Source organism: Chrysemys picta, chromosome 10, assembly GCF_011386835.1.
Source record: "Chrysemys picta bellii isolate R12L10 chromosome 10, ASM1138683v2, whole genome shotgun sequence".
Taxonomy (NCBI): domain Eukaryota; kingdom Metazoa; phylum Chordata; order Testudines; family Emydidae; genus Chrysemys; species Chrysemys picta.
Window position 1 is genome coordinate 78,950,590 of NC_088800.1, and position 22,725 is coordinate 78,973,314.

General features: G+C 55.5%; 1 protein-coding gene across 4 annotated transcripts in view; it reads right to left on the reverse strand.

Moving 5' to 3' along the window:
- Nucleotides 1–1,102: 1,102 nt before the first annotated feature.
- RADIL (Rap associating with DIL domain) overlaps nt 1,103–22,725 on the reverse strand; it is a 73,565-nt gene continuing 51,942 nt past the window's right edge. For 2 of the 4 annotated variants that reach the window (XM_042853124.2, XM_065560146.1), the window contains 6 exons: nt 16,496–16,668; nt 15,303–15,453; nt 14,139–14,329; nt 9,572–9,995; nt 6,901–7,040; nt 1,103–2,813 (listed from right to left, as the gene is read on the reverse strand). In XM_042853124.2, coding sequence (XP_042709058.2) covers nt 2,424–2,813; nt 6,901–7,040; nt 9,572–9,995; nt 14,139–14,329; nt 15,303–15,453; nt 16,496–16,668 — 1,469 coding nt within the window. In that variant the 3' untranslated portion in view covers nt 1,103–2,423. Of the gene's footprint in view, nt 2,814–4,507; nt 4,648–6,900; nt 7,041–8,181; nt 8,323–9,571; nt 9,996–14,138; nt 14,330–15,302; nt 15,454–16,495; nt 16,669–22,725 lie in introns of those variants that run through there. The other 2 variants (XM_005289083.5, XR_006175134.2) reach the window with 2 other exon arrangements.

Here is a 22,725-nt window from a genome sequence, read left to right on the forward strand (position 1 = left end):
GGGGGATCTACATGATTCCCTGGAGGCTCGAGGGCAGTTCTTGTGCCTGTCTCTGCAGCCCTCAGCTGGCAGGGGCATGGACAGGGAGGTGCTTCCAGGGCTCAGTGGAGGAAGGTCAAGCTAATGTTCACAGTTCTTTTGACCGTTAATAAGGCAGCAAGAGCCTTGAGCTGTCTTCCTGCGGTTACCTGCTTCTGTTCCAATTAAAGGGTATCTCTAGTCACTGCTGTGCAGGTGGCCTAGCCCAGGTGTTCTGAGTATGCCACAGCACAGAAGCCAGACTCTAGCCTTCTGTGGTTATTTCTGTCAGCCTGGAGAGCTGCAATGGGGGTTTAGATGCCTTGCCCATGAGGCTACACAGAACCCTGTGGCATGGTGGGTGGGCTAACCCCGCACTTCCACCTTACAGTGATTAGTTTGTGATTTTACCATTGGCTTCAGAGGGGAGGGTTTTCTCTCTCTGTGCTTGCTAACCCACACACAGAGCTCATCTACAACAGCCTGGAAGAATATACTTGCAATTAAAACATTTCCCCACATGGTAGAGCAGCCGCCTTGCTTTGCTGCTGGCAGGAGAGAGCAGAGAGATTTGTGTGGGCTCTTGGGAATAAGCAGTTCAAGCTGTGACTGACTTTCCAAAAAGGGAATGTCTCTTTCAAGGCCAGACATTGTTTAACATCAGCAGCACGGCAGTTGCAGGCAGTTCTGAGCAGCCGAGGTATGCAGAAGATGGGATGGTGCATGGGAGACAGAATCAGGCCCGTGGCGCACTCCCCAGCTCTGCCTGTATACTACAGCACTGGCTACCCCTTTTAAAACTACCTCTGATTTGGCATCCACATTCAACTACCCCCAGAGCTACTTTTAGTTCGATTTACATACCTGCTGGGGCCTGCAACTTGGCTACTAGCCATCTGACTGCTGCCCTTTCCACTTAGTCAAGTCCAGCTGCAAAAGTAGCGGTGCCTTCAAAAGTATGACCTTCGCTTTATGGGGGGGGAGGTTTGACTTCTTCGCTTACTAATGAGCTACCGGCTGCCTGCTACGGATTTCTGGCTTATTCCACCAATCTAACCCCCTGCCCCATTTTTGTCCTACATGACTACAGGGGTGTTAACGGGCCGCTTCCCCTTGAATGGTTAGAATATGTGGTAAGTACTTATGCTAAACTGTCTGTTGGATCTTGTAGTTAGCAGTGCCCCTCCCAGACCTGAAGCAGAGCTCGGCGTAGCTCAACCGTGTTGTGTGTGTGTGTGTGTGTGTGTCTCTCTCTCTCTCCAACAGTAGTTGGTCCAGTAAAAAAGATTGCCTCCCGCACCGTGTCTCTCCAATAGCCTGGACTTGCCCCTGCATAGGATGAGGCATCACCCATGCAGCCAAAGAGAGCAGCCACTCTGCCTGGGTGCAGCCATGTCTCCATTTTGTAATGGAGCGCAGGTTGTACCCGTGAGTACTTTACCAAAGCAAGAGGTCATATTAGTTCACCTGGGCTGGGGGCTTCACAGTGTAACAGTCTCTGCCCAGGCCAATGTCGCTGAAAGCTGTTGAAGCTTCAGTGACACAGAGAAGATTTAACACTAGCTCTCCTGTGCAACAGGGCCAATGCCAGAGCAGGGGAGCGGCCCGCTCCCTGGTGTGGGATGGTAATGAGGAAAGGAGAAGAACCCTTCCGGCAGCACCCTCTTGCCAAGCCTGGGAGCGGTTGCAGCTGCTCTCACACTGTTTTCTCTCTGCTGTAGCCACTTTCTATCCCCAGTGCAGAGCCCAGGGGCGATGGGCCTAGTGTAGCAGCAGCAAGGCACCACACTAGAGCAGGGTGAACTGACTCTCAGGCTGTGCTGCGGAGGAAGTGAATGTAACACATCAGTTCCACCAAGACAGCCCCACACGTCAGCTTACGGTGCTAAAGCCTGTCCTTGTAAAGTCACAGCTGGGCTTGCTACTGCCTGTGCAGCCCCCCAGTCATTTCCGGCACCCAGGCTGTTCTGTCATTTCTTAGTGCGTAAAACACCCCCAACCCTGGGAATCCAGCTTGAAGGGTGAGAGGGGGACATTCTGCTGCCACCTTTCACAGCCCAGCCACCCAGGAACCTCCGTTTGTAATAAACGTTCCCTGGCAGTTCTGGCCTACGATAACTGTAATTGTTATGTTAATCACTAGGTGTTCAAAATCTCCCAGGTGCCAGCGCTAGGTAACGCAATAATTGCAACAGCAGCCACTGGGGCCCCCCGCCCCCAATCAGGCAAGCTCATCTACCAGCCCTGCCATGCCCACTGAGTGCAGAGGAATGGAATAGCTTGTTCCTAACCTCGGTGGAGCCCACGAGCCCTCCTGCCTGCCTGGAACGGGATCTCCCCTCTGCCGAGAGGAGCGTGGGGTGGGCTATGCAAACCCCATGCTGAGGCTGGCAGGGGGAAGGACATCAGTGTAAAATGAGCCCAGGTGATACAGCTGTGAGCGGAGGGGTGTTTGGATTGTACAGCCCCCTCCCCCACTCGCTCAGCAGTGCAGAGCAGAAGAGAGACCCCCAGCAGGCTGAAAAGCAAATGGAGAACAGTTCTTTAGTCCTGGAATGGTGCAATTTCAACTGGATCCTCCATGTTCCAGGCACAGTCTCTGCCCATCCCCCCAGGTTTCGTGTAGTTGGCCTTGGCAGCAGCTTCGTTTGCAGGGGGCCATGGACAGGCCCTTGCAACATGAGCGTTAAGAGGACGATGAGGAGCTGGAGCTGATTTTCTTGGCTATTTCCATGTCGGACTTGGCAACCAGAAACCGCAGCTTCTTCCCTCCGGACCGGATGAGCTCCACTGCACTGGAGAGACCAAACGGGAAGGGAGAGGTTAATGCCACGGCCCCACGCTCACTAACCAGAGTAGCAGCTGGCTGGTGTGACCCACTGAGGATCCTGCTAGTCCACTCTTGGGCTGGCCGTCCTGCGGGAGGCTCTCCCTCGGCGCCATCCCCCCCTCGCCCTTGGCACAGCAAGTGCCAGGCAGGCTTTAGAGAGACAGTCCCAGGAGCCAGGCTTTTCGGGGGAAGCTGCTTCACTGCGTTCCTCTGGGGAGCTGCTGTTGCTGTTCACTTGGTGGGTGGGGGGCTTTACAGTTACTCATCTCCCCCACTTCTCTAACCTCCTCCAGTTCCCGAGCAATCAGGTTCTAGCCCAGGGGTCGGCAACCTTTCAGAAGCGGTGTGCCGAGTCTTCATTTGTTCACTCTAATTGAAGGTTCCGCGTGCCAGTCATACATTTGAACGTTTTTAGAAGGTCTCTTTCTATAAGTCTATAATATAGAACTAAACTATTGTTGTATGTAAAGTAAATAAGGTTTTTAAAATGTTTAAGAAGCTTCATTTTAAATTAAGTTAAAATACAGAGCCCCCCGGACCGTTGGCCAGGACCCTGCTAGTGTGAGTGCCACTGAAAATCCACTTGCGGGCCGCAGGTTGCCTACCCCTGTTCTATCCCATCTCTCCCCCTTAGACTTGCTGGCCAGCTCACTTATCTCTTTGTTCACATCCACGAAAGCCAGGAGGGGCTGAGGCTTTAATTTAATTGTCCTCTGGAAGCATTAAGTGAGTTTGGAGCCGGGCTGCAGCCAGCTGCTTGCCCTCCCTGTGATACTCAACACGCGGCTGCTCCTTGCTCCCATTACAAGTTACCGTCTCCCCACCACCACCCCGAGCTGGATCACGGCCTGATCCCAGGAGACACACACAACATCTGCATGTTCGGTGCTACCAGCAGAGGTTATTTCTCCTCTGGAATTGTTTTTAACCCCACGAGGGTCGCAGCCCGCACTGACCCCACAGAGCAACGTCACTGATTAGAAACAAGCATCTCCTGCAATGCCTGGAGCTGTTCTAGTCAAAATAACATCCCCCTGTAGCCGAGACTCACGCTGGAGCTTTCTAAGGGCCAGGCCAATTGCAGAGGCTGCTGCTGCTTCCAGCTGAATGGATGCTGGGCTGCAGTTCAACGAAATGCCACTTGAGGGGTTATCTTGAAAGCGTCAGACCAACTGGCCTGGTGGTGGCCAGGGATGGAGCGTGTCCCGCTCTAGCAGGTGGACTCCAGGGCAGGGAAATACATGCCCAGGCTGGCAGGAGAGCACTGATCTTTCACCAGACACACACTTTTTGCCATCAGTAGCTATCTGAAACTCCTGGCTCCCCTGCTCTCTCACAAACTTCCTTTGTTGATGCCACTTTGCTACCCACATGGTGGCTCTCCTGCCTTCCCAGTGGTACAGAACGCTCCCCTCTGTGTACTAAGCCACTGGCTATTAGCCCAGGCATCACCAGGAGCAACTAGGAGACTGTGAGCCTGCTCCGAGCAGGAGTTTAAAATGCCTGCAGCCGCTGGAGAAGGGTGTAGCGTTGACTTTCTCCTGCGCCGTTGAGTACTGGGCCAAGTCTCCAGTAGGGCCAGGCCTGCTGTTTTGCAACATACATCACTGCCTTCAAAGCCTCCCACACCCTGGCTTTTTTTATTATTATTTTTTTTACCTTTGATAATCTGCTCCGATCAGACTGGTGCCGTTAACAGCCAGGATGCGGTCTCCTATGGAGAGTCTGCCATCTGAGGCTGCAGGACTGTCCTGGATGAGGGTCCTGATGTAGATGCCAGGAGAGTTCAAAGGAGTGTGCTGTCAGCAATTAACAACAGTCAGTACCAGGGCAGTGGTCAGACAGGTTCTGCACAAGGCAAGGGGGGACACAGCTTCTCGGACTCGACATCTCTGGGTCGGCAGCGTTGGGAGCCTTAGCGTCCACTGGTTACTAGCTGCTGCAGGCATTTAAAACTCCTGCTCAGAGCAAGCTTACAAGACACTGGGTGCAATCGTCAAAAGCAACTGAACGACTGACGTGCCACAGTCCCCTTTTTAAGTTGTTTTTTTGGGGGGGGGCTAAGGGCCCCCGACTTCCAATAAGCTTCTACGTGTCAGTCACTTTTGAAAATGGGACATCGGCATTTCTGAAAATGGTCCCGCCCTGTGTGGGGTGGGTTTTGGTTGCTTTTTTAATTGCCTGTAGCGGCCCAGGCCCCAGCTACAGAAAGGTCCCCAACGTTGCTAATGTTGGTAGAGCTGAATCCATGTGAGCAAGGGTGAGGCACTTGTAGAACATTTTCCAAGTGCAGATGACTTCACAAGAGAAAAGGCGAACACTAGCTGTGTGCGCATTAAATAGATTTTGCAGTCTATCCCCACCACCTACAGAGGGAGACCTCGGATCAGTGACTTCCCCAGCTTATGCATTCCGACAGACTGAGAAGATGCCAACCACGTGCCCTAGTTCCTTTGTACGCTCAGTGGGAGTCTCATGACCTGCTCCAAGAATTCTGCAGTACCAACAGGCCAAGCTTCTCCAAATGCCAGGGCAAGGCTGCAGCAGAGCGAGGAGGAAAAGGAGCTGGCTGAAAGTCTGAAGGCCTGGCATCTACTGCTGCCTGTGGACCTCCTGGGGGTTCTAGTAGCAAGCTGGGTGTCTGAAGCCCTGGGTTACGGGTGTGCTCTCATCCAAGCAGAAAGCAGGGCAGCCCTCAGCCCTGTTTGTACCTCCAGGTGGACAGAGGAGACTGCTGACCACGCTTCCCTTGTTTGTTTTAAATATGGGAGAAGATTAATCAACAAGCCAGGCAGGACAAAGCTCCCTCACTGAGTGCACATGGAATGCAATCAGAACTAGGGGTAAGGCCTTATTTTCTACAGACTAATACACTGCTGAGAAAGCCCCCTGTTACAGTGACCCATTGCACTAAACCAGATTGCAACCCTGCGGGGATCCCCAATACGGTGCCCGTGGGTGTGTCTAAGTGCGCCCGCGTACTGGCCAGCGGATGAGCATCCGCCGAAATGCCACCGACAAGCAGCGTCATCCAGAGGTGTCGCCGCCGACAAGCATCATCATCCAGAGGCGTCGCCACCGAAAATCAGCAGCATTTCGGCGGTGACGCCTCTGGATGACGCTGCTTGTCGGTGGCATTTCGGCGGATGCTCGTCCGCCACCACGGTCCTCCGTGGCTCGTCGTCTGGCACCCGCCAGACAAAAAAGGTTGGGGACCACTGTCCTAGTGCATGAGAGCAGGGACGTTCCTGTGACTTTTCTGCTTGCACTCAGCACTGGCTATTCTGAGCGTGTGCCGTGAATGCAGGGCAGGACAAACCATTTCATTCCTACTCAGCAATGAGCTCTTGGAGGGTGCCCTCCACCTGGCCAGCATCCGGCCAGATTTTTTTTGACATTCACCTGTTACTTGCGACGGGGCAGGAAAGGCCTTCCTTAGTCTTGCATCCTAGTCTTGTATCAGGGGGTAGCCGTGTTAGTCTGTATCTACAAAAACAACAAGGAGTCTGGTGGCACCTTAAAGACTAACAGATTTATTTGGGCATAAGCTTTCGTGGGTAAAAACCTCACTTTGTATCCGAAGAAGTGAGGTTTTTACCCACGAAAGCTTATGCCCAAATAAATCTGTTAGTCTTTAAGGTGCCACCAGACTCCTTGTTGTTTTCATCCTAGTCTTGCAACCTTCTGCCGCAAAGGACTCTAGCAATAGCATTGGGCATATCTAATTTAATCTATTCTCTGCAGGCCTTGGGGCAGCTTTGATATAAGCATTACAGCTAGGTCTGAGCTAGCAGGTGTCTGAGATCTGATTCCTTACAGGGCCTTATTGGGATCCATCAGTATAACCTAAGAGATCATGGCACTTGCATTCACCCCAGAGATTAATCCAAGCAACCACTTGTTCAGATTTCATAGGAAAGGAAGCTGGGGCTAGCTATAGGGCATACACCCGGCGTTAGCTTTACAGGTCACTTTTCATCTTCATATAATCCATTCCCTGCAGCACGAGCCTAGGTCGAAATATTCTGCGAGGCAGAGCGGAATGTACTCACCAAGCCATCAATCAGGCCCATCCCCAGCCCAATGGGCCCTTTTTCCAACTCCACCACAAAGACGTAGCAGAAATCATCCGTGGCTGAGCTGCGACTGGAGGAAGCTGGCGTGGGATAGTCATAGGGCATCGGAGAGCATCCTGGGGCCAAAGAGATGGTGTTTCAGGGGACAGACAAATATTATTCGCCCAACCCCGCCTGCTCCTCTCTGCACGGAGCTCCCCCTTTCCTGCCCCACCGGCAATCACAGCTGAACTAAGCAGTGTATCAGCCAGGCTCCCTGGAGTGCCTCTGTGCCTGGCAGCAGCACATCTGTCGGGCGGGGGCCGGGGGGCTCACTTCATTTGGGCTTTGCCAAACTGCCCATGCAGTGACACTCAGGGAGTGCAGCAGGCAGAGCCAGCGCTAGGCATAAACAGACTAAGCAATTGCTTAGGGCCTTGAGCAACTCGAGGGGGTCTCGTATTAGCATGTGTTGCGGCGGGGGGCAAAATATTCCTGCTTAGGGCCTGCAATGGGCTAGCACCAGCCCTGACAGCTGGGGACAGACAGTGAAAAAGGCAGAAAATGCTTCCCGACGAGGGGCTCGGCCCACAGAGGAGAGTCTAGTGGCTGCAGGATCCGTTAAACATCAGTCTAGAACGGCAGACATTGGGAAATAACATGGACGAAGAGGCGGGGAGATGGGAGAGGCAGGCTGGCTGGTGAAAGCACTCTGCCCTCTTCCCCCGGGCTGCCTGGAGAGCTCCAGAACCCGGTGGCCTTAAAAGCCCAAAGGGGCCTCTCCAATTGTGGCCAAGCATTGCCCTCACACTGATTCTTGGATAAGGTTTTAGGCCTTGGCTTGTGCTCATGCAAAGGCCGCTTGCCCCACCATGGCGGAATGTCTGCACATACAGAAACCAGGACGCCCAAATCCTGAGGGCACAAAATGACACTTTGGGTTGCTGCCCCTTTGCAAATCTGGCCCTAAACAGCTCTGCGGGATTTCAGGCGTTCATGGGCAAGTTTTTCTCAGCGGCAGGAGAGTTCTCCAAATAAAGGGTGGCACGAGAGCAAGCAAAGGCCGTTCAATTCCTCCAGCACGTTGGATTTTGCAGAACTGAACATTTTTGGCCACGGCTTGGTAGGTGACGCCAATGAAGACTCAAGCTGGCCATGACTCCACTCTGCATTCATGAGCACGGCGGAGCCCAGTCAGCCAGGAGGGTCTGGCTTCCCCTGCTGGCCCCCATAGCCATCGTGACCTTATAAAACACGCCTGGAGTGTTGCGTTCTCACATGGATACAGGCTCTCCTGCGGCTCAGGGCTGGAATCCACCCAGCGCTGCGTGGTGCTTTAGCACACAGTCGGCCTGACATCTGGGTTCTATTTGCTGGCCTTCCGCTTCCTCTCCTGGCTCACAGCTGGGGGGGAAGGGACTGGGGTTTAAAAATAAACACATGGGCATAATCACCCTGCCATTGGCCACGAGAAACGCAGCTGCCAATGTGTGCAAAGGGTGGGATTTTCAACGAGGAGTGCCCCCCTGATGCCCAGGTGTCTCGCAAACACCTTCCTGCCTCTGTTCAGTTCCATCTCCTGGACGCTGGGTCACACCTTCAAACCAATTAACTGCTCCCTCTTCAGGAGATGCAACTGGATTTAGATGCCAAGCACCCACTGAGTCCCTGCAAACATCTGAAATGGAAGCACGAGGCCTCTGCTTGCTCCTGGGAGCAAGGTAATCAAATCTTCTTTCTTTTACCCTGAACCCGAAGGATCCCGAAGGCACTTCACAGTCTGTGCACATGCAGCCACTGGCAGGCTGCAGGGCGGTAGCTCATTGGCTAATGGCAAAGGGCAGGAAGGAAGGGAAAGGGGGGGCTTTGGCCAAAGGAGCCTGCTCTTACAGAAAGCACCAAAGACTCTTCAGTGCCCCCACAGAGCAGCCAGGCCTTTGGGAGGGAGCTCGGTGTAGCTAGCTTGGGACGATCGAGGTTAAGGTGACCTCGGCTGGGGCCAGGGCAGGCAGGTATTGCTCACCTGATGCTTCAGGCTAGATTGCGGCGCAGAGGTCACGCTGCTCGTGGTAACTGTGAATTTTCATGCAGTCTGTGACCCCTGCCGCCGCGGCTCCTCTGGGCCCCACTCCAGCCATTGCGACTCACAGGGTCGCAGTACAATTCTGGTTTGGCCGGCCGCCCCGCCAGAGATGGAGACAGAGGGGCGGATGAGCCAAATCTGATTGGTGGTGCCACCAAGCACACAGGGTTTCACTGACTGAAGCAGGGAGCTGGACCCAGCCCCGCGGGACAGAAGCCGCTGGTGTGGGGTTCACTCTCCAACCCCTCCCGCCCCTGGGCCGTGACCCTTCCGTGACGATGGGTTTTTTTTCCACATACCTTGGCTGTGAAATTGACTAACCATTTGCATGACAAAATCATCGCCTTGCTGATGGTTAAGCCATGAAGCCTCCCCTTGTGGCAAGAAGCAAAGAGGCCAGGCCGTGGAGAACCAGTGGTGCTGGATTATGCTCTATCCTCCTGGTGCCAGGCTTGTCTGACCCCAGTCTGTTCTCCTGGGGTGCAGACTTGTTGTGTTCCCTACAGGAAGCAGTTCCTAGAGGAACTGATGGAGCCTAACACACGTGAGCTCTGGGGATTTGAGGGCAGGAAAGGTTCTCGGTACCTTCAGGGGTGGTGGCTTTGGTGCCATTCAGTCCATCCTTCCTGGGGTCCTGGATGACTTTCCCACAGCTGGTGCTCTGAGGGGATTCCGGGCTTCCAGGGTCAAAGTTCAGCGGCGTATTGGGAGGGGTCAGTAAGCAGGAGGGATCCACTGGCAACACGCTGGCCTTGGAGAGGGGGGTTTTCCCCAGGCTGCTGTGCAGTTGCAGATGCTTGAGTTTTTCTTGGAGCTGTGTCTCACTGGTGTAATAGTCTCTGGGGGATCTGCTCAGATCTGTGGGGAGCGGAGGGCTCCCAGCAGCCTCTGCTTCAGCACAGCTTCCTGGGCGTCTGTAATCCGACTGGCCAAAGGAATTCCCCAGGGCTGGCAAGGTGAGTGCGTTCTCGGGCACCTCGGGGGCGTTTTGGCTGGTGGGCACTTCTTTCTTTAAAGGGAGAAAAATACTGAGCGTTAGCCTGGCCCCCTCTAGCTATCTAGGCTCCCCCCACCTTGGTATCTGGCCTCCACTGGGGGCAGGGAGGTGAAGGAGTAACTCGGGAGTATTTGGCACTTCTGCCAAAGAGCTTGAACATGGGGCAAATGTGCAGCAGTGTGTCGGGTTACCAAACGTCCGTATTTCCCCGGACATGTCCGGCTTTTGAGTTGTTAATTGTCGTCTGGGAGGATTTTTTAAATATATAAAAACGTCCGGAAAATACGGACGTATGATAACCTTACCCACAGCCGCCTCTCCTCTTGAGGGTGGCCCCGGCTGCACGGACCGCTGGCGAGGGGGGGGCTTCTTGCATGGCCGGGACGGAGGGGGGAGACTGAGGCTCTGCCAGAGCTGTGGGAGATGCTCGGAGGAGGGAGAAGCGGCCACAGGTCCCCCGCACCAGCAGCTGGCTGCAGAGACGCCACCGCTCCTAGCCATGGGGCACAGGGTTGCAGCAGCACGGGGGGGTTGCAATCCGCAGGCTGAGCGAGCTGACACCCCAAGAGGAGAGGTGGCTGTGGGTAAGGTTATCATATGTCTGTATTTTCCGGACGTTTTTATATATTTAAAAAATCCTCCCGGACGGCAATTAACAACTAAGAAGCCGGACATGTCCGGGGAAATACGGACGTATGGTAACCCTAGTCTGGCGGGCGGGAGGAAGTGGCTCTGAGGTGAGGCCTGGGGGTTCGGGCGGGTGGGAGGCGGCTCTGGGGTGAGGCCTGGGGGGATCCGGCGGGCAGATGGGAGGTGGTTCTGGGGTAGGGTTACCCTACATCTGGATTTTCCCGGACATGTCCGGCTTTTTGGTCCTCAAATCCCCGTCCGGGAGGAATTTCCAAAAAGCCGGACATGTCTGGGAAAATAGGGAGGCATGGTAAGGGGACCGCCTCCTCCCCGGGTTCCAACTTTCCCGGTTCCCGCCGCTCTCCACCGCAGCGGGGACCGAAGCAACTTCCCCAGCGCAGCAGCCGGGGGGCGGGAGGGAGGAGGGAGAATGCGGGGTGCTCAGGGGAGGGGGCGGGGACTTTGGGGAAGGGGCGGAGTTGTGGCAGGTGGGGAGGGGCCAGGGGCGGAGTTGGGGCGGGGCCAGGGCCCCATGGAGTGTCCTCTTTTTGCAGTATTGAAATATGGTAACCCTAGCAGTGTGACCCTCCTGGGGGCTGGAGCAGTGCTGTTAGCCCCATTAGTCAGCACGGGGAAGCAAAGCCCAGAGAGGGGAAATGACTTGGCCAGGGTCACAGGGCAGAGCTGGGCAGAGACCCCAAAGTTTCTGAGTCCCCATCTCCTGTCCTGACCACAGCATGCCCCGCCCACAGGTAAATACAGCCTGTCTATGGTCTCGCCACAGGGGAACTTTACACACCTTCACATTAACCCCACAAATGCTTGCGTGTGGACGGGAGAGTGGGCCAGGCTGCTTACCCCCCGTGGAGGGGGAGGGGCATTCCCTGGAGCCCAGAGCCACCCCGTACTCCCCACTTCTACGGGGGCGAGACAGGAAGGGCACAGATGAGGGAAAGGCCGCATTGCAAACTGGAACTTCCCTCCCCCTCCTTGCTAACACACTTGTGTACTTTCTCTGCACCTCCCCGCCCTCCTCCAGGCAAGGGGATTAGCGGTGCTAATCCCGCCCAGCAGCGGGCAGGTTCCTCTTGTTTGAGATATCAGCTCGCTAGGGTTTTCCAGCCTCTGCAGCCCACAAGGAAGCCACAGCTCCAGTAAACTCCCAAAGGCGCACAGCCCGTGAAGTCTGGCGGTCGCAGAAGGTCACAGGGCCTGCAGAACTGGGGCCGTGGTTAGAATATCCCAGGCACGCACTAACGCAGGCTTCCTCCTCGGTCTGTGAAGAGAGGGTCTCCCCTGCTTCCGCTCTTCATGGTCAGGCTCTAGGGCCCAACAACCACCTGGCAAATAATGCAGCAGGGGGCTCCTTTACCCTGGTACAGTCAGCATGCGCTTCCCTCCCAAAGCAGCCGCCGGTGGGAGATTAGGCTACATACCCCAGGAAGAACTGCAGCAGACATGAGAGACGCAAACCCATTGCAGGGCAGCTGCAGGGAACCAGAGCTCTGCACTGGTCACGGTCACTGAGTTTGCTGATGCGTGCTCTAGCCCGGGGGGGTCTCAACCTTTTTCTGTTCTAAGGCCCCCACAGCATGCAATAAAAACTCCACGACCCACCTGTGCCACAACTGCTTTTCTGCATACAAAAGCCAGGGCCGGCAGTACGGGGTAGCAAACAGCCCCATGCCACAGGGGCCCCCACAAAGCTGCATTGCTCAGGCTTCAGCTTCAGCCCCAGGTGGTGGGGCTTCTGCTTTCTGCCCTGGGCCCCAGCGAGTCTAATTCTGGCCCTGCTTGGTGGACCCCCTGAAACCTGCTCGCAGCCCCCGAGGGGGCCCCAGGCCCCTCGCTCAGAACCACTGCTCTAGTCATTGACGAATGCACAGCGCAGGCTGCATTCCCAGCAGGGCCAGCGGTGGGGGATCGGAGAAACCTGTGAAATTCTGCAGGGAATGGAGGACACCTCCATTCCAATGTAGCACATTCACATCCTACAGGAAAGGAAAGCAGCACAGAGAGATTCACCTGGTGTATCTTCTGGCTGAATCTCCCCTGGATTTCATTGCACCTCCCTCTAGTGGTCACATCTTGCCTAATGCTCCTGGATACCAGCACCTCCCTCTAACTCGTCAATTATATGAAAACGGTGCCACTTGCCCCAATAAAGTCTAAGCTAAATGGACTGGACTAACGAGTCCCGGGGAGCGGCAGAGGCCAGTGTGACAATGTCAGCCACTGCCCAGGAAACCTAGAGAGAGAGCAGGGGCATGTTTGCTGGCCTCAGCTACAGCAAGCCGTGATGGGAATATGGAAAGTGTGAATCACTAACTCCTGGCTAATAGGATAAAAGCGGAGGGAGCAGCAGGGGCGGCGTGGATCGAAGCGGAGGGAGCAGCGGGGGCGGCGTGGATCGAAGCGGAGGGAGCAGCGGGGGCGGCGTGGATCGAAGCGGAGGGAGCAGCAGGGGCGGCGTGGATCGAAGCGGAGGGAGCAGCGGGGGCGGCGTGGATCGAAGCGGAGGGAGCAGCAGGGGCGGTGTGGATCGAAGCGGAGAGAGCAGCGGGGGGGGTGGCGTGGATCGAAGCGGAGGGAGCAGCGGGGGCGTGGCGTGGATCGAAGCGGAGGGAGCAGCGGGGGCGGCGTGGATCGAAGCGGAGGGAGCAGCGGGGGCGTGGCGTGGATCGAAGCGGAGGGAGCAGCGGGGGCGGCGTGGATCGAAGCGGAGGGAGCAGCGGGGGCGGCGTGGATCGAAGCGGAGGGAGCAGCGGGGGCGTGGCGTGGATCGAAGCGGAGGGAGCAGCAGGGGCGGCGTGGATCGAAGCGGAGGGAGCAGCAGGGGGCAGCGTGGATCAAAGCAGAGGGAGCAGCGCGAAGCAGAGCGAGCAGCAGGGGCGGCGTGGATCGAAGCGGAGGGAGCAGTGCGAAGCGGAGGGAGCAGCAGGGGCGGCGTGGATCAAAGCAGAGGGAGCAGCAGGGGCAGCGTGGATCGAAGCGGAGGGAGCAGCGCGAAGCAGAGGGAGCAGCAGGGTGGCGTGGATCGAAGCAGAGGGAGCAGCTGGGCGGCATGGATTGAAGCGGAGGGAGCAGCAGGGGCGGCGTGGATCGAAGCGGAGGGAGCAGCAGGGGCGGCATGGATCGAAGCAGAGGGAGCAGCAGGGGCGGCGTGGATCGAAGCGGAGAGAGCAGCGCGAAGCAGAGGGAGCGGCAGGGGCGGCGTGGATCGAAGCGGAGGGAGCAGCGCGAAGCGGAGGGAGCAGCAGGGGCCAGCGCGGATCGAAGCGGAGGGAGCAGCAGGGGCAGCGTGGATCGAAGCGGAGAGAGCAGCGCGAAGCAGAGGGAACAGCAGGGGCAGCGTGGATCGAAGAGGAGGGAGCAGCTGGGGGCAGTATGGTCTGGCAGGTAGAGCATGGGACTCAGAGGTGAAGGTGAGATTGTGGCAGATCTGTGCAGGATGGCTGGGGAGCTATGATGTCCCTCAGAGAGGGCTGGCAGGGACAATGCTCTCCCTGGGTCAGTGATTGCTACCTTCAGGGGCTCTGACTCTGGCAAGTCACTTGCGTGGGGGCTCTTGCTCCGCAGACTCCACAGGAAGTGACGGATGTACAGGAGATGCCGGTACACATTATCGTCCAGCGTCTCCACCTCCAAGTCCACCTTAAATCCTCCACTTGGCAGGACGATGGGCGGGTGGTTATCAAAGGACTCCAGCACTTCGTCTGCAAAACACAGAGGGAAGCTGGTGCTGATATGTGACTCACCTGAGCCCCAGGCCTGCTCCCGGACTGTGGAGCCATTGCTCTTCCCCAGGTCCTGCAAGCCAAGTATCTGCATGGGGACCAATCCCAGCATCCTCTAGGTCACGACCCCACACAATTGGCCTCCAGAGGGTGCTAGGTAATGCCTTCGCTCTGCTTAGCTCCCCTGGGTCGTGCCCCTTGCTTGTTCCAAACTCTCGAATGGGTTGTTCAGAACCTTTATCCCCTTCCCTCCCTGTGTCATTTAGAAAAGGGCTCCGCAGCTTCTCAGATCCACTGCTCTGGGCTCTATCCCCCCAAGTCCCTGTAGCTATTGCTAGAAGAGCCGTAATCCAGTCTCTCGCACTCCTTGATCGGTTTCCACCCACTTCACTGTGTCCTGATCTCTCTCTTCTCCGGTAGCCAAGATCATGCTGCTGGGGAAAAGTGCTGAGTCGTCCCACACTTTAGCCCCTCCCATGTCACAGCCCAGTATGTCTGGGTACATGCTAGTGGAGGAAGGATGGTCTAGTGGTTAGGGTGCCAGCCTGGGATTTCAGAGAGCTCGGTGCGATGCCCTGCTCCACCGCTTGTCCCAGGTGAGTCAAAGTCACTCTGAGCCTTGTCTGGTCAATGAGGGTGAGTACTGTCAGAACGTTAAAGCCTGCAAGGTGCTCGGCTCTATGGTAAGGGGGGGATATAAATACCATAGCTAATGGCATTGATAGCACGGGGTAAAGCCAACATTCACCCACCGGGCGAGTCACGTGTCCCCTGTATCTGTCGGGGAAGACTGTGATTCCACCCCATTGTTAGCTTCCCCCACCCATGGCCTGGCATACACAGAAGTGCATCGGAGTGGCTCAACCCAGAGTCAGGACACCCCAAGTGCTACTGAGGGCACAGATCACACCCCTATCAGTGCAACGCAGCCGCACCAGCGCTGTGCGCTCACCTGTCCTGAAGGCTGCAGGGCTGTCGTCCTGCCAGGGCTGCCAGGCCGCGACACACCCCACATCAGACGCTGCCTGGTACTGAGTCAGGATGTGATGGAGCTGAGCAGGACTCAGGCTGGGGAACTCGGCTCTCAGCAATGGCCAGGTCATCTGAGCAAGCAAGAGAGAGCTGGGGTGAAGGCCTCAGGACGGTGCACAGGGAAGACGGCAGGGAGTGAAGCAGTCTGATCAACGGGGAATGAGCTCAGCGTGGCGCTTCAGCAAGTGAGCGGCATGCTAAGGGGTCTGGAGAGCCCAGGAGTGAAGGCACGGCGGCAGCACAGCGGCAGGGCACCACTGACGCTCAGCTGTGCATTTGCGTCGCTGCTACTCCCAATACGGGAGCTGCCTACTGAAGCCAAGGACAGGATGTAAGACACACAAAGCCTGAAATGCTACCTGCTCCCATCAGTCAGCCTCACGCTGCTGCTTCCTACCCAAATGGGCACAGATGTTGGTCGAGAGGATGGTTTGGCTTTGGAAAATAGCCTGGATATTTTAAGCAAATACATTCCCGCAAATCGGCCCCTTAGTCCCCATATGCCAAGCTGGCTGTCCCAGTTCGGCATGCAGAGCCAGCAGGCCTGGGCATGCTCTGGGGCAGCGTTTGGAAGCCTGGCCCGAGAGCGACATCACGTTCTGAGGGATGGATCAGATTCACCCAGCACACAAAACGGACCCGAGTCTCTGGGATTTCGTGTGTCGGATGCTGGCTGTGCAATTTCTGGAGGGAACCCTGCCTTCCACTCCTACCTCAGGGATCTCCCATCTTGGCCCAATGTCGGGGAAATGGCATTGATTCCCCCACACCCTCTGCTCTGATGGGCAGGCCTTTGATGTCCCACGATGCTTCTAACGGGAAAAGGGAGGGAAGCTGCATACGAAAGAGACTGTGCTCCTTCGGGCTCCCTACCTTGGGGAGATGACCCCTCAGTTAGTGTGGGGAGCGCCGGCTTGGGGAGCCCCATCTAATAACTGGCCCTCCCAAACGTCCCCATCCATGATGCTCACAAGAGTCTCCTGCCACTTGCAGGCCCAGACCCTCCAAGGGATCTGATTGGATTCAATGGGATTTAGGTGGCTACAGGCCTATGAGGGTCTGGTCCCCAAAGGCCATCAACACCCTGGGCCAAGAAGCCCATGCACGTCTCACCTGCGCCAGCTGAGAGCTCGGCATGGCCAGCAGGTGAGCCACGCTGGAGAGCTTGCTGAAGAACTGCTCGGCCAGGTGCCCGAAGCCCACGCCCCGCATCCACTCCAGGAGGAGCTGCAGGCTGGCGCGGATCCTCACTCCTTTCGACCAGTGGAAGCAGCCCAAGGCGGAGCCTGTGGACAGGGCGGGGAAGAGAGACTGAACAGCCACACGCAGCGCTGCTTTAACTTGACTTGCGGTAGGTGCCTGGCCCCACCACAATACAGACAGCTACAGGCTTCAGAAGACACCTGCCGACCCCACTCCCTGGCACAGATACAGCATGAAGGCAATCGGCTGTCAGGGTCAAAGATTGCTCTGTCCAGCCCACCAACAGGCTGAGCCAAGGAGAAGTCAGCCAGCCCAGTCAGTTGGCTGGCACAGCAGCCCCCTCCAGCCAGAGCCTGCATATTGGGTGCTACAGTGCCTGACTTCGCCTAGCTGCACACGCTCACCCTGCTCTGACAGACGCCAGCACGTACTGGGCACAGCAAAACGTTGGCCACGAGAAGTGAGATTCCATCTGCTCTGTGTGGACACTAGAGACCCCAGAGCATCCTTCGGAAGTGCCTTAGCCAGAGTGCCTTGGTGCCCCCATAGTGTTGTACAAGGCGCTATGTGGAGGTTAGCTGCCAGCCTTCTCCCCAGAGGTGGCTGCATTTCAGTTGTTCTGCGTGTAACGTTTCTGAAGCGGCTGGGCTTCCTGCCGCACGCCATACAGCACATTTCAGATGGATACAGATAAATGCCCAGTTGCAGAAGTCTCCTACGAGCAAAACCTGGGGCTGTGGTGAAGGGAGCAAACTTTTTTTTCAAGCTACCATTTAAACAAACTTCTCCTAATCTGCAGCCTCTGCCTTCCCCAGCCACAGAGTCTCTGCAGAGCACCCAGCAGGCTATCCCGGAGCTCCTGTATTGTCCACGAGAAGGACTCCACCTCCACATGCTTCTGCATCCAGAAACCGATTCACCCACTTGGACTGTGCACGGCAGGCAGCGCTCCACACAGCCCGTGCCCTCGTCTCCCCACGCAGTGCGGGCACGGGGGATGTCTCTGCGTCAGCCATCGGATAATGACTGACCCGAGCTTGCTGTCAGCCAGACACCTAATCTCCCCAGACTTTCCTTAGCTGCACCCAGGTAAAGCCAGGCCACAGAACTGGGGCAGCAGAAACGGCAGTGGCTGACCCTGGGGTTTTATTGCGAGAGATGCACAGTGTCAGTGCTCAGATCCAGTTTCTAATGAAGGCCGGGCTCTTCCGCCTTCCCCCCATGATCCTGCATGGGGGTGACCCAGCACTTCCCTTCCCCCTGGGATCTGGGGCCCTGAGGCCAGGCCCAGCTCCGAGAACACAAGGGCAGAGCATGGCACACAGCATGGCCCCGGCGAGGAGCCGGCTGTCCCAGGGGACAGCAGGATTTCACACTCAAATCTGCTCTAATCAGCTCCCACGTGCAGGAAATCAACTCCGGAGACCAACATTTGAAAGCTAATGCTGTCCTTGATAGGCAGTGAGCCAAGCCTTAGTCTGTGGACCCATGGAAATGGGTGGGGGGGAGAGGAGCTGGTGCGCCGGTTAAAAGGAAGAACCAACAGCGGCAGGAGACTCTGATCCAACAGGGCTGGGCTGCTCCAGCATCCACCACCCTCCACACTAGGAGCTACTGAACCCCCCCCCCCCACGCCCCGAACTGTGATTCAGAATCTGACCCTCCCCTCACATCTCTGCCCCGACACCAGATTTGAGCCCTGCAGGCTGGGAGGAAGTTTGATCTGGGTGTAGAGCCCATCTCTGCTGTAGGTGTTGGGTCTGATCCTGTACCAGAGGGTCCATAGCCACTTTGCCAGGGACTTCACTGGGAGCAGGGTGGGGCCCATGCTGATTAAACCAGAGAGACGCCATGCTACAGCAGAGGGCTCTAGTTTGTTGGACGTAGGGCTAATTTAGCCTCATCAAGGTCCTAATTCTATCACCCCACTGGACCGTGTGTCCTATACTGCAACCCCGCTGCATGGACACAAAACTAACTGCTCTTCCGGCGATGCCGAAGGCTGCATGGAAAACGTAACTCTGGCGGACAGACCTCAGGCTCGGGGCTCACCATTCGCTGTTCTAGCGCGAAAGGTTCCGTGTGCTTCCTGCAGCAAACCACCTCGCGCAGGACCCACACGCTGGGCCCTGCCGGCCTCACTAGCGGGTGAGATTCAGAAATGCCAAGGCCAGAAGGGACCACTGTGTTCATCTAGCCTGACCTCCTCCATGATGACAGGATAGCTCAGTGGTTTGAGTACTGGCCTGCTAAACCCAGGGTTGTAAATTCAATCCTTGAAGCGGCCATTTGGGGATTGGTCCTGCTTTGAGCAGGGGGTTGGACTAGATGACCTCTTGAGGTCCCTTCCAACCCTGACAGTCTATGATAACACAGCCAGGGAACGTCCCTAAAATAATTCCTAGAGCAGGTCTGTTAGAAAAACATCGCATCTGGATTTTAAAATCGACCCTGAGTAAATTGTTCCAGTGGTTAGTTACCGTCACTGTCAAAAATTTGCAACTTATTTCCAGTCAGAATTTGTCTAGCTTCACTGTCCAGCCATTGGATTGTGTTAGACCTTTCTCTGCCAAACTGAAGAGCTCGCTCTTATATATTTGTCCCCCAAGCAGATTTGTGAGCAAGTCGCCTCTTAACCTTCTCTTTGTTAAGCTAAATAGATTGAGCACTTGATAGGCAGCACTATAAGGCAGGTTTTCTAATCCATTAATCATTCTAGTGGCTTTCTTCTGACCCCTCTTCAATTTATCAACATCCTTCTTGAATCATGGGCACAAGAACTGGACACAGTATTCTAGTAGCGATCACACCAAACATGGGTGCTGACTCGTGGGTGCTGCGGGGCTGGAGCACCCACGGGGAAAAATTAGTGGGTGCTCCACACCCACCGGCAGCCAAGCTCCCCCTGTCCCCCCCTCGCCTCCTCCCGCTCTCCTCCTCCCGAGCGCTCCGCATCTCCGCTACTCTCCCTCTCTCCCAGCACTTCCCGGCCGCCGCCTAACAGCTGTTTGGCAGCGCTTAGGACTTTCCAGGAGGGACGGGGAGGAGCGGGGACGCGGCACACCCGGGGGAGGAGGTGGAGAAGAGGCGGGGTAGGGGCGGGGACTTGGGGGAAGGGGGTGGAATTAGGGTGGGGCGAGGGTGGGGCGGGGGCCGTGGGAGAGGGGATCGAGGACCCACGGGGCAGAGGGGAAGTTGGCGCCTATGATGCCAAATACAGAAATAAAATAACTTCTCTACTTCTACTCGAGAGTTCCCTGTTTATGCATCCCAGGGTCACCGTTAGCCTTTTGGCCACAGTGTCCGAGTGGGAGCTTGTGTTCAGCTGATTATCCCCTACAACCCCTAATCTGTTTCAGTCACTGCTTCCTGTAAGTATGGCCAACATGCTTTGTTCCTAGATGTAGACAAGCAATCCAGATCACTCTGTATCAGTGACCACTCCCTCAGTTTTTGTGTTATCTATAAATCTTATCAGTGATTTATTATTTCCTCCAGGCGACTGATAAAAATGTTGAATAGCGCAGGGCCAAGAACCGATCCCTGCAGGACCCCACTGGAAACACACTCACTTGATGATGATTCCCTCTTTACCATTACATTTTGAGATCTATCAGTTAGTCAGTTTTTAATCCATTTGATGTGTGCCGTGGTAATTTTATATTGTTGTTATTTTTGGGTTGCTACGGAGCTCCCTTGCCTTAGCCCAGCTCAGAGAGGCTTTTATTATCTATGTTGTGGTGGCACCTGGGGCCGCAATCTTAGACCAGGCGTTACTTGCCATCCTAGGCACTGCCCCAAGCAGCTTGCAGTCAGCGTGGGTTTGGTTGCAGGTCCAGTCCAATACTGGATGGGGGATGGTTTTCTGTCTGCAGGTCTGATGCATCCAAGAGTCTATGTAAACAGCAGCTCTCGGGAAATCCCCACCATTCAAACTGGCAAAAAAGTCTTAAAAGTTGGATAAAACCTTGCAAGATAAGTTGCTTGTATGGCATTTAATGGGATAGCTCAGTGGTTTGAGCATTAGCCTGCTAAACCCAGGGTTGTGAGCTCAATCCTTGAGGGGGCTATTTAGGGAACTGGGGTAAAAACCTGTCTGGGGATTGGCCCTGGTTTGAGCAGGGGGTTAGACTAGATAACCTCCTGAGGTCCCTTCCAACCCTGATATTCTATGACTTAACTATGTGTCTCGCAGAACAGGTATAGGAACACTGGCATGCTCAAAGTTAAGCAAGTGCTTTGGTGAATCAGGGCCAAATGGAGGAGTCCAAGCTCCAGAACTGACACCCTGGCACCTTCTAAAGTTACCTTCTATTTGAAACAACGACAACGACAAAGCTCTAAATCCAGGGGCCGTCATGGCTGTGGCTCAACAACATACTCGCTGGCACTGCGAAGGGACTGGAGCACACAGTTTCCCTTCCCCTTTTTGTTCTTGCTTAGTGGACCATTGGACAGGGCGGAGGGAGCAGCGCTGGCAGAGCCTTTGCTCTGCGGCTCACCACAGAGACTCTGTTTCTAAGTGGGGCGGAGCTGGGCAGGAAGAGGGACAGAGGCCTGACAGGGCTGAGTGGCAAAATTAGGTTAATTCTTTAAGCACCCAACTCCTATTAACTCATATGGTATTAGCTGCAATACACCTGATGGTAAGGAGGTGCTGCTGGAGTTTATACAGGTATCACATGCTCTGTAGTTCAACTGGAATTCTGCGGTAATTAGGATTAATTAATGAGCAGATTTTCGCCTCAATTAAGAAGCAGGATGCAATGTTTTATTATGCACAGCAATCAGGCGGTGCTGGGGAACAAACTCCACTAACAGCCTGTGGCCTGTCCTCCGCTCGGCATCAAAATGGCAGACCTTATACCAACCCCAGCACAAGCGATTAGAGGGGTGGTAGGTTAATTTGGGGGGAGAGCTAACAAAGGCTGAACACATCCAGAGGTGAAAGTAAGACGGTACGGTCTGGTACAGTGTACTGGGCTGGCTCCCCCAGGCCAGCAATTTAAAGGGCCTGGGGCTCCTGGCAGTGGCCCTTTAAATCGCCACCCAAGCCCCGCTGTTGGAGCTCTGCGGTAGCGGCGGCGGGGCTCCGGCGGTGATTTAAAGGGCCAGGGGCTCCAGGCACCACTACTGCAGCAGAGCCCAGATTTAAAGGGCCTGGGGATTTAAAGGACAGCCTCTTCCAGTGGAGGCCACGCCCCCTTCTGGTTGAGGCTCCGCCCCCCTAACAACTCCGGCCTACTGGTAAGTCCTTTAAGTTACTTTCACCCCTGAACACATCCCCATGAACAATGGAATCACAGTGAAAATCCAAGGCATTAAGAAGGGGTTAGTGGAGCGTTATCGATAAAGGCAGCAGACTCGGGCAAGACAGCAAATATAAAGGCAGAGTCAAGCCAAGGGAGCAGAAGCTAAAACCCGAGTTAAGCTGTTAGCTGAGCCAACTATACACCTAGAGAGCAGAACGCACAGGCTGCGATCCAGGGAGCCCATCAGAGTCAAGGAAGTGAAGTCACAAAGACCTCATTTCTGGGTGTAGCTGAGCCCCACCCCCACCCAGCCTCTAGCTCCCATAGGTTTAATTGCTACTAGCCCGGCAGAGTCCTGCCCCCCCCCCCGCCCTCTCTCACACCCCACCCCAGTCTTAGTGCTGAAGCAGGGCTCTGAATGATTGAAAGTGACACTTATTCCTAACCACCTCTCTGCTGACACCAGTTAAACAAAGGACTCAATAGCTTAAGTCAAGTTCTAAAGCATCCTTATCCCCTGTAGGAAACAAGTTGGCTGCTTTGCTGTCAGGACCAGTCTGGGGGTCTCTCCCTGGCAGTGGGGCCATACTGATGAATTATGCACGGGGGCTCAATAGCTTAACATGAGTTTAGGTAACAGGGCAGCAAGACTCCTTTGCTGAATGCAGAATTCCAGGTGTGTCCAAGCCCCTCACAACCTAAAACATCCCAACAGATGCTGTAAAATCTTTCCCCACATTTGGCCGATCCTCATCTCATAGCCTGGCTGGCTGCAATACTGGGGCATTTTAAGTCTGTTACTTTAGTTAATGAATAAACACAAAGAGGTCTTCAAAACAGACAAGACCAGTCTTTGGGAACGCCTGCCCCTCCCACAAATGTCTCACT